The sequence below is a fragment of the Embiotoca jacksoni genome, unplaced genomic scaffold (assembly GCF_022577435.1).
Source record: "Embiotoca jacksoni isolate LCO1_2020_lvr unplaced genomic scaffold, fEmbJac1.0.p SCAF_17, whole genome shotgun sequence".
In the NCBI taxonomy this organism is placed as follows: Eukaryota; Metazoa; Chordata; class Actinopteri; family Embiotocidae; genus Embiotoca; species Embiotoca jacksoni.
This window is the reverse complement of record NW_027185307.1, coordinates 9,917,596-9,930,095: the sequence shown is the minus strand read 5'-3', so window position 1 is coordinate 9,930,095 and position 12,500 is coordinate 9,917,596. Positions and strand designations below refer to the sequence as shown.

At 44.7% G+C, this 12,500-nt stretch overlaps 1 protein-coding gene across 1 annotated transcript in view; it reads right to left on the bottom strand.

The window, feature by feature from the left end:
* zfhx4 (zinc finger homeobox 4) overlaps positions 1-12,500 on the bottom strand; it is an 88,191-nt gene that overhangs the window by 5,841 nt on the left and 69,850 nt on the right. Inside the window, 4 exon segments of the mRNA XM_069151544.1 lie at positions 1-4,553; positions 4,702-4,822; positions 5,185-5,385; positions 6,616-6,749. The exon segment at positions 1-4,553 is cut by the window's left edge and continues 862 nt beyond it. Coding sequence (XP_069007645.1) covers positions 1-4,553; positions 4,702-4,822; positions 5,185-5,385; positions 6,616-6,749 — 5,009 coding nt within the window.

Below are 12,500 nucleotides of genomic sequence, written 5' to 3'. Positions count from 1 at the left end.
CTTGTCTCCTCCATTGGCAGTGAAGCTCTCAACCTCATTGTTATTATACTCATCTCCAGTTGTAGCATCGCTAATGGCTGTGTTAATTGATGATGTCTCATCAAAGTCCATTTTACAGAGATCATAAGATGATGCTTCTGCTGAATTAATCCTAGGCCCTTCAATTTCATCACAGTTTTCAGCTTTTAAGGATGAAGGGCTTAAGAAGTTTTTTATCTGTGTCTCAGATGGTTTGACTGGAGTTGAGGATGCAGCAGGCAGCTCATACTCATTTGGCTCAGTCTTGGTAGGCAGCTGTGAGAAGTCAAAGAAATTGTACTTATTTGGGCTTTCACCTCTTTCGTTGTCTTGATTCATCATTGGGCTTGGTGGCAAGCTAAACCCTGCCTGCTTAGCCTCATGCCAGTGTCTCGATCGTATGTGGCTATCTAGAGCAGATTTAGCCTTAAACAGTGCTCTGCAAAAGGGACATTTCTTGTGGGACTGGGAGGGCCCTATAGCCCTAAACTGCCCTTTTCTCTCTCTTGCACGAGTGTTTTGAAACCAAACTTGCACAACTCTCTTTTTCAATCCAACTTCTCGTGCAATGTGGTCCAACATCTTCCTTGTTGGGTTAGAGTCAAGTAGGTATTTGTCATAAAGAATCTCCAATTGTTCTGGCGTGATGGTGGTTCTCAAACGTTTATCTCTGTGTTGTTCTTCACTGCTGTTTCCACCATCTTTATCATTAGCACTCTCCTCCTTGTCATCCAGTTTTCTCTTCATTGCCCCAGAGCCTGCAGCGGAGGCCATACCAGAGGTACCCTGAGATGGGATTTGGGAGAGGCCCCCAGTTAACAGCTGGCTAGCCATTAGGGGGTTGTTAGGGTCAAATATCATGTAGGGCATATCAATGGGCCTTTCAAGGAACTGGGAGTGAAGAAATTGGTTCTGAGCAGCCAAGAAATGCATGTGCTGGTGCTCCTGCCATAGCTCCACAGTGGGGAATGCAATCTTACACTGGTCACACTGGTACTGAAGCATCTGGTGGGGGAGGCTGTTTGTGAGTGAGGAAAGGGCCAGGGAGAGTGGACTTGAGGGCACTGTAGCTGCCTGGGGCTGGGAGTGGGGTCTTGACATTTGGGGCTGGGGAGTTTTCTGAGGAGGTGGCTGAGGGGTACAAGCCTTAGATGGTCTGGGCTCTGGTAGTGACTTGATCACCGGTGAAGGGGCAGTCTCAGTTTGTTTAAGTTCACTTTCAGGGGTAATGTCTGGCTTGGGGGAGGTTTTTCCCATGGCAGCACGAGGAGAAGCCATCATAGGGGAGCTTGAGCCAGAACTGGTGGCAGTTCCAGTTTGGGACTGTTTGGCGAGCTCTAAAGGTACCTGGGAAGTCTTAACTGGAATCTGCTCAAAAGTATCGATATATTCCTCACAGATGTTGTCCTCATTACCTTCCTCATCTTCATCCTTATAACACAGCTTTTTCTGGTGAGTGATAAGGTCAAAGATACGTGGGAACACAATGTTGCACTTTTTACACTGGTACTGCATGTTGCTGGTTCTGATGTATCGCTCATTGGTCAGCTCTTTTTTCTCATTGTCTTTAGAATCTGCCTGGTTCTCATAGGTCTTGCGAGCTTTCTGGCGGGCATTCTGGAACCACACCACAATGACTCGTGATGGAAGGTTCAGCACGGTGGAGAGCTGCTCAATCTCATCATCCTTAGGGTAGGCATTAGTGTCAAAGAAATCTTGAAGCACCCTTAACTGGTAATCTGTGAATCTGGTCCTGGAGGACCTCTTGTTGATGGTTGAGTCAGTCCTGTAGTATTCATGTGCACTGAGTTGGGGCTCCATTCGAATGTCTTCCAACGTAGTAATGGGAGGAATATTAAAATTATAGGGAGAGTCTTTGCTCCGCTGCCTTTCTTTGAAGAGGGTGTTACGGAACCAGTGCTTTATGACTTTTTGGGGCAGGCCAGACTTCTCTGACATCTCTTGAATTTGCTCTTCATTGGGGGAATTGTTGATATCAAAGTTTGCACGAAGGATCTTCAGCTGGTCATCAGTGATACGGGTGCGTGGTCGCTTAAACTGAGACTGACGGAGGAAGTTTGGATCAAGACCCAACTGCTGCTGACAGAGCTGTGTAAGGTCTGTGGAAAGAGAATCCATACTTGGCAGCTGGAGGGCCAGCTGAGGGGGCAGGCCCGGGTGTTGGACGGACTGCATCATGAGAGGAGGGAAAAGGGGAAGATCTAGGGGAACAGGGAGCTGTACTTGCGGTGGTGCAGGGGCGGCAGTGGGTGGTGGAGGAGGGGGTGTTGGCTGGGCTGGCTGTGTCTGGTGAGAAGGTTGGTGCGCTGTCTGATGGGAAACAGGAACTGGTGAAGGTACTGGGGTTTGGGTCTTGGTCATCGATGTAGAAGGAGGCTGAGGAGCCGTCACTGGGGCTGGAGCAGGAGGAGGTGGAGGAGGAGGAGGTGGTGGTGGTGGCGGCGGTGGTGGAGTCTCAGGTGAAGAAGGGTTTATTGGATAGAGTTTGTCATAGGCCTCTCTGTACTGCTGCGCAAACTTTTCAAGCTCCACATATGGGAAAAAGTGACTGTGCACATGCTCCTGGTGGCTTTTGAGAATAAGCATGTTGGAGAAGAGCTTTCCGCACATCCCACACTCAAGCTTATCAGTATTCATTTCCACTTGTTCAACTCCATCTTTGTTTTTCTTTTGGTTTTTTTGTCTGTTTTCATTGTACTGGATAACCAGCTCAAATCCAAAGTTCTCTAGTAGTGCTTTGGCTGCATTACCCCTTGCTCCTGACACAATACGTGGAGGGGGAATCAATGGCTCTGAGAACTTTGACTTTTTGGGATCTCTGTTGTCTTTTCCTCCATCATTTAACGCATCACCTCCATTTTCCATCTTTGCTCTGCTTTCTTGTTTTTCTAGGTGATCCTCTGCCTCTCTTGACATCTGTATATCTGAAACTGACACAGTGCACAACTCCATTTTGGATTTGTGGTTCTGCAGGTGCTGGTTTTTCTGTTGCTGAATCTGTGACTGTGTCTGAGAGGCGTGCTGCTGCTGTTGCTGCTGCTGCTGCTGCTGAGCCTGTTGCTGGGCCTGAGCCTGCTGTAACTGGTGCTGCTGTTGCATTTGTTGCTTCAGATCCTCCAGGAATGATCCAGTGAGGCCAGGCATTCCAAAAGCTGCGGCTGAGTGCAGCGCAAGTTCTGGGCTTAAGTTGAACTCTGCTCCTGGTATGTAAAAGGGGAAGAGGAACTGTGGCTGCTGAAACTGTAGCAGTGCTTCTGGGGTCATTGGAAAATGGGGGAAGAAAGCTGGATTAAGGAACTGAGGCTGAAAAAAGGCAGCCTGTTGCTGGAGTTCATGCTGAAGCTGCAGTTGCAGTTGGGCTGTGGATTGTGCCGACTGGTGGCTGCTTGCCTGTGCTGAAACATGGTCAGTAGTTGCTGTTTGCTGTTTGCTGCTGTTAGGTTCTTTGGGTTCCACAGTGTTTTCTTTGTTAGAAGAAGGAGTTCCACTTCTAGCAGTGTCTGAGTTGCTTGTGTTCCCTTGTGCGCTTGGGCCTGGACTTTTTGCAGGTAGTGGACCACTAGTGCCAGTGATACTGCTGCTGCTGCTCATGTCAGTTTTGGCTGTTCTGGCTTTGGTCTGGTGGAGCACTGACCTCATGTGAATTTCAAGTGTTGAGCTTTGGCTGTAGGCAACATTACAAATATTGCATTTGAATGGTTTGTTGTCAATGCTGTTGCTTGTCTCTTGTGGAACTGGGCTTGATGCCTCTTGAAGTACCTTCTTCAATTTATGCAGGTGGGAAACAGAATTATAGTGGACTAGCAGGATGTTCTTCTGGGTGAAGGACTCCTTACATACTGTGCACTTGTAAGGTCGAGACGGGTCCAAAAATTTCTCCATTGTAAAGTTGGGCCCTTTTCTAAATGGTAGGGTCCTTTTTGGCTCTGCTCCCATGTCATCTAGTAGAGAGCTGCTGTCACTTCCTGTGGGACTGGGCTTCTCTTCCTGGTCCATTTCATCATCTTTGTCCAAGTCATGTTCAAAGGCCTGAGCTTCCTCCAAGGCTCTGGCCTCACTCTCAGTGATATCTCCATTCAGTGGCAGATTTCCTATGAGTTGCTGCACCTCAGCTTCACTGAGTTCAGGGTGTCCATTTTCCAAGTGCTTCCTGAGGGCCAGGAACGTCCTGAAGCTGCGCTGGCAAAGGCTGCACATAGTGGCTGCTCTGATGGCATGGTACTGAGAATGTATCTGAAGCTTCTGCATTGTCTTGAAGGCCAGGCTGCAGTGGTTGCAACGATATTTGTAGACGTGACGATCAGACACTGAGAGCTGCTGTTGTTGCTGTTGGAGTCTTTGGAGCTCACTGAGATGGTCTTGTAGAGTATCAGGGGACTTGCTATCATGTCCTAGCCCACTTGCTCTCTTCCAGTCTGGAGCTTCTGAGGCCTCCATTGGGGGCTTGAGTTCCTCGCCCTGCAGGTCTATATCATTCTTGTCTTGGTTGGTCAGCCCATCCTTTGAGATGTGACCTACAAGTACAAAATAAAATTTGAAGTACTATACACAACATCTTTTATGTATCATTCTTTTTTGTGATAAATGATTCCAAAAAGATGTAAACACAGTTGGACAAAAACATTTTTGATGTAAAGAAAAGAAGTAGCATGTTCTGCTCACCTTGAGACTTTCCTGACCCATCAGTAAGAGAGGTAGAGGAATCCATTGAAGACAGATTTTTCTCTTGCCCAGTTTGGGGATGCATTATATTATTTGGTGCTGCTGTATCAGGTCCAACAACCTGTCAAAACCAAAGGAGTTTCCTCATTATTATATTGATTTGAAACCATTTTATAAGATGGTAGAATATATACAGTAAATGATGAGGATGTGTGCCTTTAAAGAAAGATTTGAACAACAATCGAAGATATGCAGTATCTCAAGGGAGAACAATAAAAGCATATAGGCCCCTTTCCCTTACCCACACAGGAGTACAGAACATTTCTAGCAAAAAAGTTACAATAAACCATCTTTTATTTCACTAATAAATCCCATCATGTTTATCATCATGGATTTCCAAGAATTTCTTAATTTGAAAAACCCATTTTTGTTAACATACACAGAGCCACACAAATGTAAATCATTATAATTATTTCTACATACAGTCAGAATCAGCTTTTCCACACAGTCAGGAGCCACACTGTGAAGGTGAGTGAGATGCAGCTGCAAGTGAATCTTGTTGCTTAGGACATCCTGGCACAATGGGCAGCGGATCACTGGCTGCATGGAATGCTGGGACATCACATGGAGCTGCATACGGTTGGCATCTTTACTGCTGTAGTTGCAATATGGACACTGCTGGACCTAAAAAACAAGATAGAATGATAAGTATCTGGTCAGGAGTGGAGAAATCATTTTATGATATCTGAGGAAAGGGACGTCCTGTGCAATGTTAAAATTAATCCAAGAGCAGGGATTCCATTTTGCACTTGATGTACTTTAGTGGGTATCATTCTTGAACTACACAGTTCTTAACATAGTCATCCGCCTGCACCACTGGTCAACCATTACTATTTAAAAACAAATAAATGTTTTGTCAAGACATGCAAGAACCATTGTTGGGAGCTAAAACTACCCCGTATCCGCAAAATCAAATAGAATTTCTGTGTTCTTCACTGTTCACTCACCTCATCCTAACACATTCACCTCTCCCTACCAATTCCCATGCCAACTTTAACACAAAAAATGTAGATCAACCATGTTACATGTAATTCACTTAAGTCTCTCAACTCATGCAATTTTATTAGTAGAAAACACGATCGGCCAGAATTTCTAATCAGGAGATTACAGATGACAAAGGTGTGTACTCTCCTAAACTACGCCTTGCCCTCATTACAGGGAGTACTCTGTGCATAGCTGCCTCCCTACCACCTGTCTTAATAGAATCCATTTCTGAAATGACTAAGTCCTCCCTCCTTGCAAGGCCCAGAACCAGACAAGCTAATACTTCATAATCTAATTTAAAAACACATATAATTTAAAGAGATGCAAAAAGGGGAAAAGAAGCACGGAGGGAGGCCTTAGGCTAGCGCAGGTATTCCACTTAAGAACACAAAGGCTGGCCTGTGCTTGATGGTAAAAAGCTCTGTCAGGGAGGGAATGGTGGGATGCGTTTAACCCTTTAAATGAAAGCTGGTGCCAGCAATTGCTAAATGCTTGGCTTAGCATTTCTGCTTCTTACAGTTAAGTATCTTCCCATTAGCTCATCCCACAGTGACAGTGAGGGTTAGATTTTATTAATGCTTATGAAGACGAACTGGCCTCATTAGCTATTAGCTTTCTGTTCATCCAATGAAAAATTCCATTCCAGATATGAAATGCCAATAGATATAAGCAAGAGTCCATAACCTTGATACATTTTCTTTGGCAGAGTGAAAACGGTTACAGGTCCACGGTCACCCTGTGTACACCTCAAACACGTTGAGGAGCAGCTCAAAAACAACCTCTTTGATTTGCCAGAAATTCAAAATTCAAAATTGTTCAGAAAGTGCAGATCAACTGTCAGTTTTCTTTACATACTCTGCAAACATTTACCTGGTCATTAGCCGAGGTCTTCCCCTCAGCAGACTTTGGCCTTTTGGGCGGGCTTTCAATTTGTCGATTTGGCAGGAGGGAATGTTTAACCATCGCGTTCGGTCCGGTTACCTCTTTGGATTTGGCGTTCACTCCTGGCAGATGGTAGAAAGAGAGAGAGAGAGTGTAAAACTTTAAAAATGAATGCTTCTCATCAGCTACTTAGTTAATATTTATATTTACATCTTATATGTTAGCATCTTTGCAATCTGAGCTTAGATACATTCATAATAAATCTACTTTTTGAACTAAAGGCTTTAACAATACAACAAAGCTACAAAATAGATTTCTTTCAATTGAGCTTTTTAGAATGGGGACTGGAGTAAAGTGACATATTGAACAACGTATCCAGTGGATTCCTTGCTGTATGAGAAATGGGGATATTCATCTACAACATAACCAAGTATGTAAAATTGACAAATTTGAGAGAATAAATTGAAATTCTGACATGTTGTGGCTGTATTAGATCATAAATTGATTATAAATTGATGAGTATTGATATATAGATGGTATACAAATAATATAGTCAATAACATAAACAAGTCTACAAAATTAATATTCAGTGGGACATAGGTGATGATGTAGAAAATGATTTGACACCAATACAACATTAGCATGGATACAAGCAGGAACGGCATTATTCACATTCGTATACACTGACGTGTTTCTGCCCCGAGGACACGTAAAGTGGGAAAAACTCAGGCAGGCTCATTATCACAGCACGACATACATTAAATGTTATGGTAATATTATACACTTCATTAGTTCATATACATTTCCCCAGCTGCTTCAACAACTCCTGTGTCTGTATAAGATGCTAAATTTTCAGGGCTTGGTCACGGCTGGTGGTACAGTAGCAGCACTACTTGTGTGTGTCTGTTTGTATGTGTGCGTGTAAGCGCGTGTGACGTTAACAGCAGGGCTCAGCGTGGAGAGATCAGCCTCTGGTTGTATTTAGTAAATGCTGCAGCCGCTGATAAATCTTTCATTAGCCTCATCCTAAGATACAGGCCGTGCAGCCCCTGCTATACTCTGCCACTGCAATTTACCCACTCTGCACAACACAAAGACACAGCAACAGCAACTCTCCCTCCCTCCCTCCTTCCCTCCCTTCTCCTTGCTCTCTTCCTCCCTCTCTCCCTAAGCCCCCCCCCACCCCTCACGTCCCCTCCCTCGTCTGGTCACTCAAGGCAATATGTGAGCCTCACTCTTGCGAATCAACGCTTCACGCTAGATGCACAAATGGAAAAAAAGGGAAATCAAAGCACTGATACATGGAGAGGGGGTTTGAAGAAAAAAAAACATTTTGTATTTCATATTATTCTGTGGCTCCTGTTTGTATTGGGCGCATATCAATTCCTCCGGCCCGTTCATGCATTTTAATTCTGTTGCATTAAGTAGGCGTTCCACTTATTTTATTTGTAATCCCCTATATCTGGAGCCTGAAATATTGGCCTGTCAAGGAAAGTGACAAGAGAGAGGGAGGGAGGAAAGAAAGGAAGAAAGAGAGAGAGACGGGAGGAAAAAAAAACACAAGGGCACAATGTGAATTTCCAAGAACATCCGAGAATTGCTCCGCAGCTCAGAAGAGCGAGGTAATCTCGTCTTCCACTGCTTCTGATGGCCCCTGCAGGGCTTGTGCGTGTGTGTCTATGTGCATACAATGCGTGCGTATTACGTGCTTCATGTCAGGCCTCTAACACTCCATTGGTCAGATCGGTCCAGGCTGGAAGCACCCGTCATATCACCTGACCTTTCCAAAGCCTGCGCCCCGCCTCCCATATTTATTATAACCATTTCTAATTTCAACTTTCAATTTTTGTCTCCGTCTTCCAGTCAATTTGCAACTAAATTACATCCATGCGAGAGGAGATGAGGCGATTGTCGGACAAGAGGCTGCAAACACATTTACAATGCGGCGGGGGAGAGGGCCCACACATCACCATTGATTACTGTCATGTTGAATGTAAATGTATGTTTGTGCAGTGTGTGTGTGTGCAGTGTGTGTGTGTGCAGTGTGTGTGTGTGTGTGTGTGCGTGTGTGCGTGCCCGCAACATGAAGATCTGTCCTTCTGGTTTAGATTCGTCTTTGACCTAGTGCTTTCATCAACACTTATGAAATTCACACAAAGAAAAACAGTTGGTTAACCCTGAATGTTGAGAGCAGTTCTCTCCATGGCCACTTAGGAGCATTAAATGGCAAGCCTTGCCAGTGAATAATAAAGTTGTTTTGAGGCATTGGATTTGCATTCAAGATTGGAGAGTGTCATCCAAGGATATAATCATCTGTCAGACAAATAAATGCAATAAGTCGCATGATCCAAAAACGCTCTATAAATTCATGGAGCAAGATATAACTATCTCTCTGAATGTTTTTAACCAGCTTCCTGTTCCTGCCCTCAGCGGTACAAGGAGAGAGCATGATGGAGAACAAGGCGAAAGCTGGAGACTCTCCTCTCATTTTCCTTTGTCTCTTGAGTCTGCACCTCATACTTAATGACTGTCCTTTTTTTCCCCTCCTCCCTTCCCACCTTCCCTCCATCCCTTCATCCTTATGTGGGTTCCAGCAGCTGCAACCGAGTGAAGTGGAGGGGGTAGAATAAACCTGAAATTGGCCCCCCTCCACCACCACCACCACCACCACCACCACCACATCCCCAACCCCCTCCACCAATGACAAATGTCTGCATGGAGCAGGACCTTGCTTGATTAGATAAATCAAAAGGTGATTTATGACACTCAACCCCTTTTGCATTGCAGGGGGAGAGACTGGTACACACACCACCCATCTTTATTTGCAACTGTCAGTGATGTTTAGGGAGCCGCATATACACACACTTATACACACGCTCAAATGGGCGCTCAAATGGTGAAAAGTCGAGAGCAACGGAGGAAAAGGGAGAGAAATGTAGAGAAACAGTCTGAAGAACAAGGACAAATGATTGAGAGGGACAGAGGAGCCCACAGCTGAGCCTCGGGGTATTTCTGTCCCAAATAGTTCCTCGAAAGGCAGGGGGACCAACAATACCATGACAGCTAATGCTATTCCTCTGGATCTATTTTAGAATCTGCCCTTTTGCGTCAGGAAGGGCACAAGACATTTTATGCAAACAAAAGCAACCGAATGAGAATTGTCACACAAACAAGCAATTCATTGAATCTTTGCATCCAACTATGACTTCCTATGAAATCAACTTCATCATCAGGATCAAGTCTCGGAGAAAGATTTGAAAACACTCAAACTGTACCTACTGTCGTGTTTTTTTCCTGTTACAAGTGACAACATGTTCCCACTGATGATTCAATTCCCCCTCATTTCATTTCATTAGAATACAAAAAGCCCACAAACATAGAGCAGAGAGTGGGGGGAAAAGGCTGGGTGGCTTGGATTTAGTATTCAATTTAGCTGTCCTGAGCCCTGGCAGACTGGCTAAGGTTACGGAGCAGTAAATCTAGGAGGGAGAGCTCGCCAAAGCGGGCCAGGGAGGGCCGGCCGGCATGATTTACTGGCCTACTGCTCTGAGGTTACGCATTAGGCTGACCTCTGGTCACCTGATAACATTACAGCAACACACTCTGAACCCCAAACTCCCACTGAAGCACTCAGCAGACCCAGATCTAGCCGGAGGGATGTTAGAGAGAGAGAGAGAGAGAGAGAGACTGAAGGAGTGAGGTAGAGATGTAGTCAGATGGAGAAAAGAAAGGCTATTAAACAGCAGCTGTCTTGTAGTTTGTGTTTTTTAATGACTAGCCTTCTTTTCTCTTCCATCTCCATCTTGAGTTCTAATGAGAGATAAATATGAGCATGGCCTTGTCACATTTGACAAATCGTCTGAGACGTTCAACAAGCTGTCATTACACAGAAAACACACATACATGCACAAAGGAACTGCTGCAGGCGTGTAATTAAACATGCTAATATCTTTAATATATTTTAATCTCATTTTAGAGAGACAGAAAAGGAGCACAGCTCTCGTCGCAAGTTGGGCAAATTTGCAAGATCCATGCATATAAAAAAAAAATACAAAAAATATTCTGAATATGAACAAGCTAATATGGAATACTTAACATCAGACCTTGTTTGCATGTGATTGCATTTTGTTTCTCCCTTATTGTCACAGTTCCAAATTGTACGCAAGATTAATACATAACATTTGACTGTAGGAACAATGAGTAATTTCTTTGCTAATTTGAAGCAGGTAGAGATCTGTAATTTCCTTAGGCTGCCTGACAGGCTCATTTCCATGCCAGGGCCTTTGTTTAGTTGGTTATTTATAAGAAGTGGGCCCCTGAGCCATGGCGGCGACATGTGCCATCTACACACACAGCACAAAGCTATCTGGAAGTAATCCACATCGAGGACATTTGCATGGAAAATGTAACATGGATTATAATTAATCTAAAGTGACATAGGATTAAAAAAGACAATGTAAATGAAGCAAGGGAAAACAGCTTTCTTTCTGTGTTTCCTTGCCCCCCACACCCCAACCCCACCCCAACCCCCACCCATATCTCTCTCTCTCTGTCTCTGTCTCTCGTCCCCTTCTATCTATCTGCTCCTCTTTGTTTAAAGGATCTTGGTCTTGGAGATGAAGTGCGCAAATACACTGCTCACTTGGTCACACTGTAATCCCTTCCCTGGAGATCTCCATATGGACACACACAAACGCGCGCACGCACACACGGATCTAAAGATTTCAAGCTTGCCTGAGATTTGGGATTGATGAAGGAGATGCTAAATCTGCCGACTTTACAAAGGGAGAAAAACTAAAAAAAAAAAAAAAAAAACATGACACCCGGCCTAACAACACGCTGGCACTCCAAAATTCCATTTTCATTTCCCGGCATTTGACTTTCTGAAACCTTCTATAATCCAATATACACAATTAGCACCTGACCCCCCCCCCCTCCCTACTCCTCCAAAAACAAAAACAAAATCAACAACAGGTGTATATTTCTGTTTTAATACGTTGTTTTCACTCCGCTCGGACTACACTTAAGATCACGCATATAAGTAGGAACGCTTTCAAGTAGGGAGGACCCGGACACTCTGTCAGTTTGGTCTTTTGCATGTGTGCGGCGGTGTTAAATGACGCTGGTGGTAATATGTAGCGGTAAATGCATGGATGGTGGTTCCCCGCCAGTCCGTCAGACAGGCCTGTCAGAGAGATAGAGCTGAAAGATAGATGACTAGCTAAACTAATAGGCCCCAGCCTCACTCAGCTCTCCTTCTGCCTCATTGAGCCTCACATTATGGAGCTAGGTATAGCATATGAGGAAGAGGAGGTGGGGAGGGAGCTTCAGATGGATGAAGGGTGTAGAGGGAGGGAGTTGGAAGGTGTGTGTGTGTGTGTGTGTGTGTGTGTGTGCGTGTGTGTGTGTGTGAGTTGGGGAGGAGGAGGGGGGAGGGGGGGGGGCAAAAAAGAAATAAGGAGGAGAGACATTAGTAAAGGGAGAAAGAATGAGAACTCCATGCAATGACAGAGGAGAAAAACGAAGGAGGAGAGAGACCCCATGCAATATTCATTTCCAGCCATGGATTTCCATCTCATACATAAGAAGACCATATGAATTCTTATTTGGGTAAATCAAACCTAACAAAGCCAGGGCTATCCCGACCACAGCCTCGCAGCAGAGGCATTATGTGCTCCATACCTCGCCCGAAATAACAAAAGCACCACCGCCTTTTACAGAGCTGTTGCCCCTCCCCGCTTACAACGCTGCCATTCTTACAAACAAATAAACAGTTTCCCCCCCCCCCCCTTTTCTATCTTGTGCTATTTTTCTATTCCGAGGTAATGCCTGTGATAGGGTCACAGATTGGACAACAATTAAGGGATGGATTG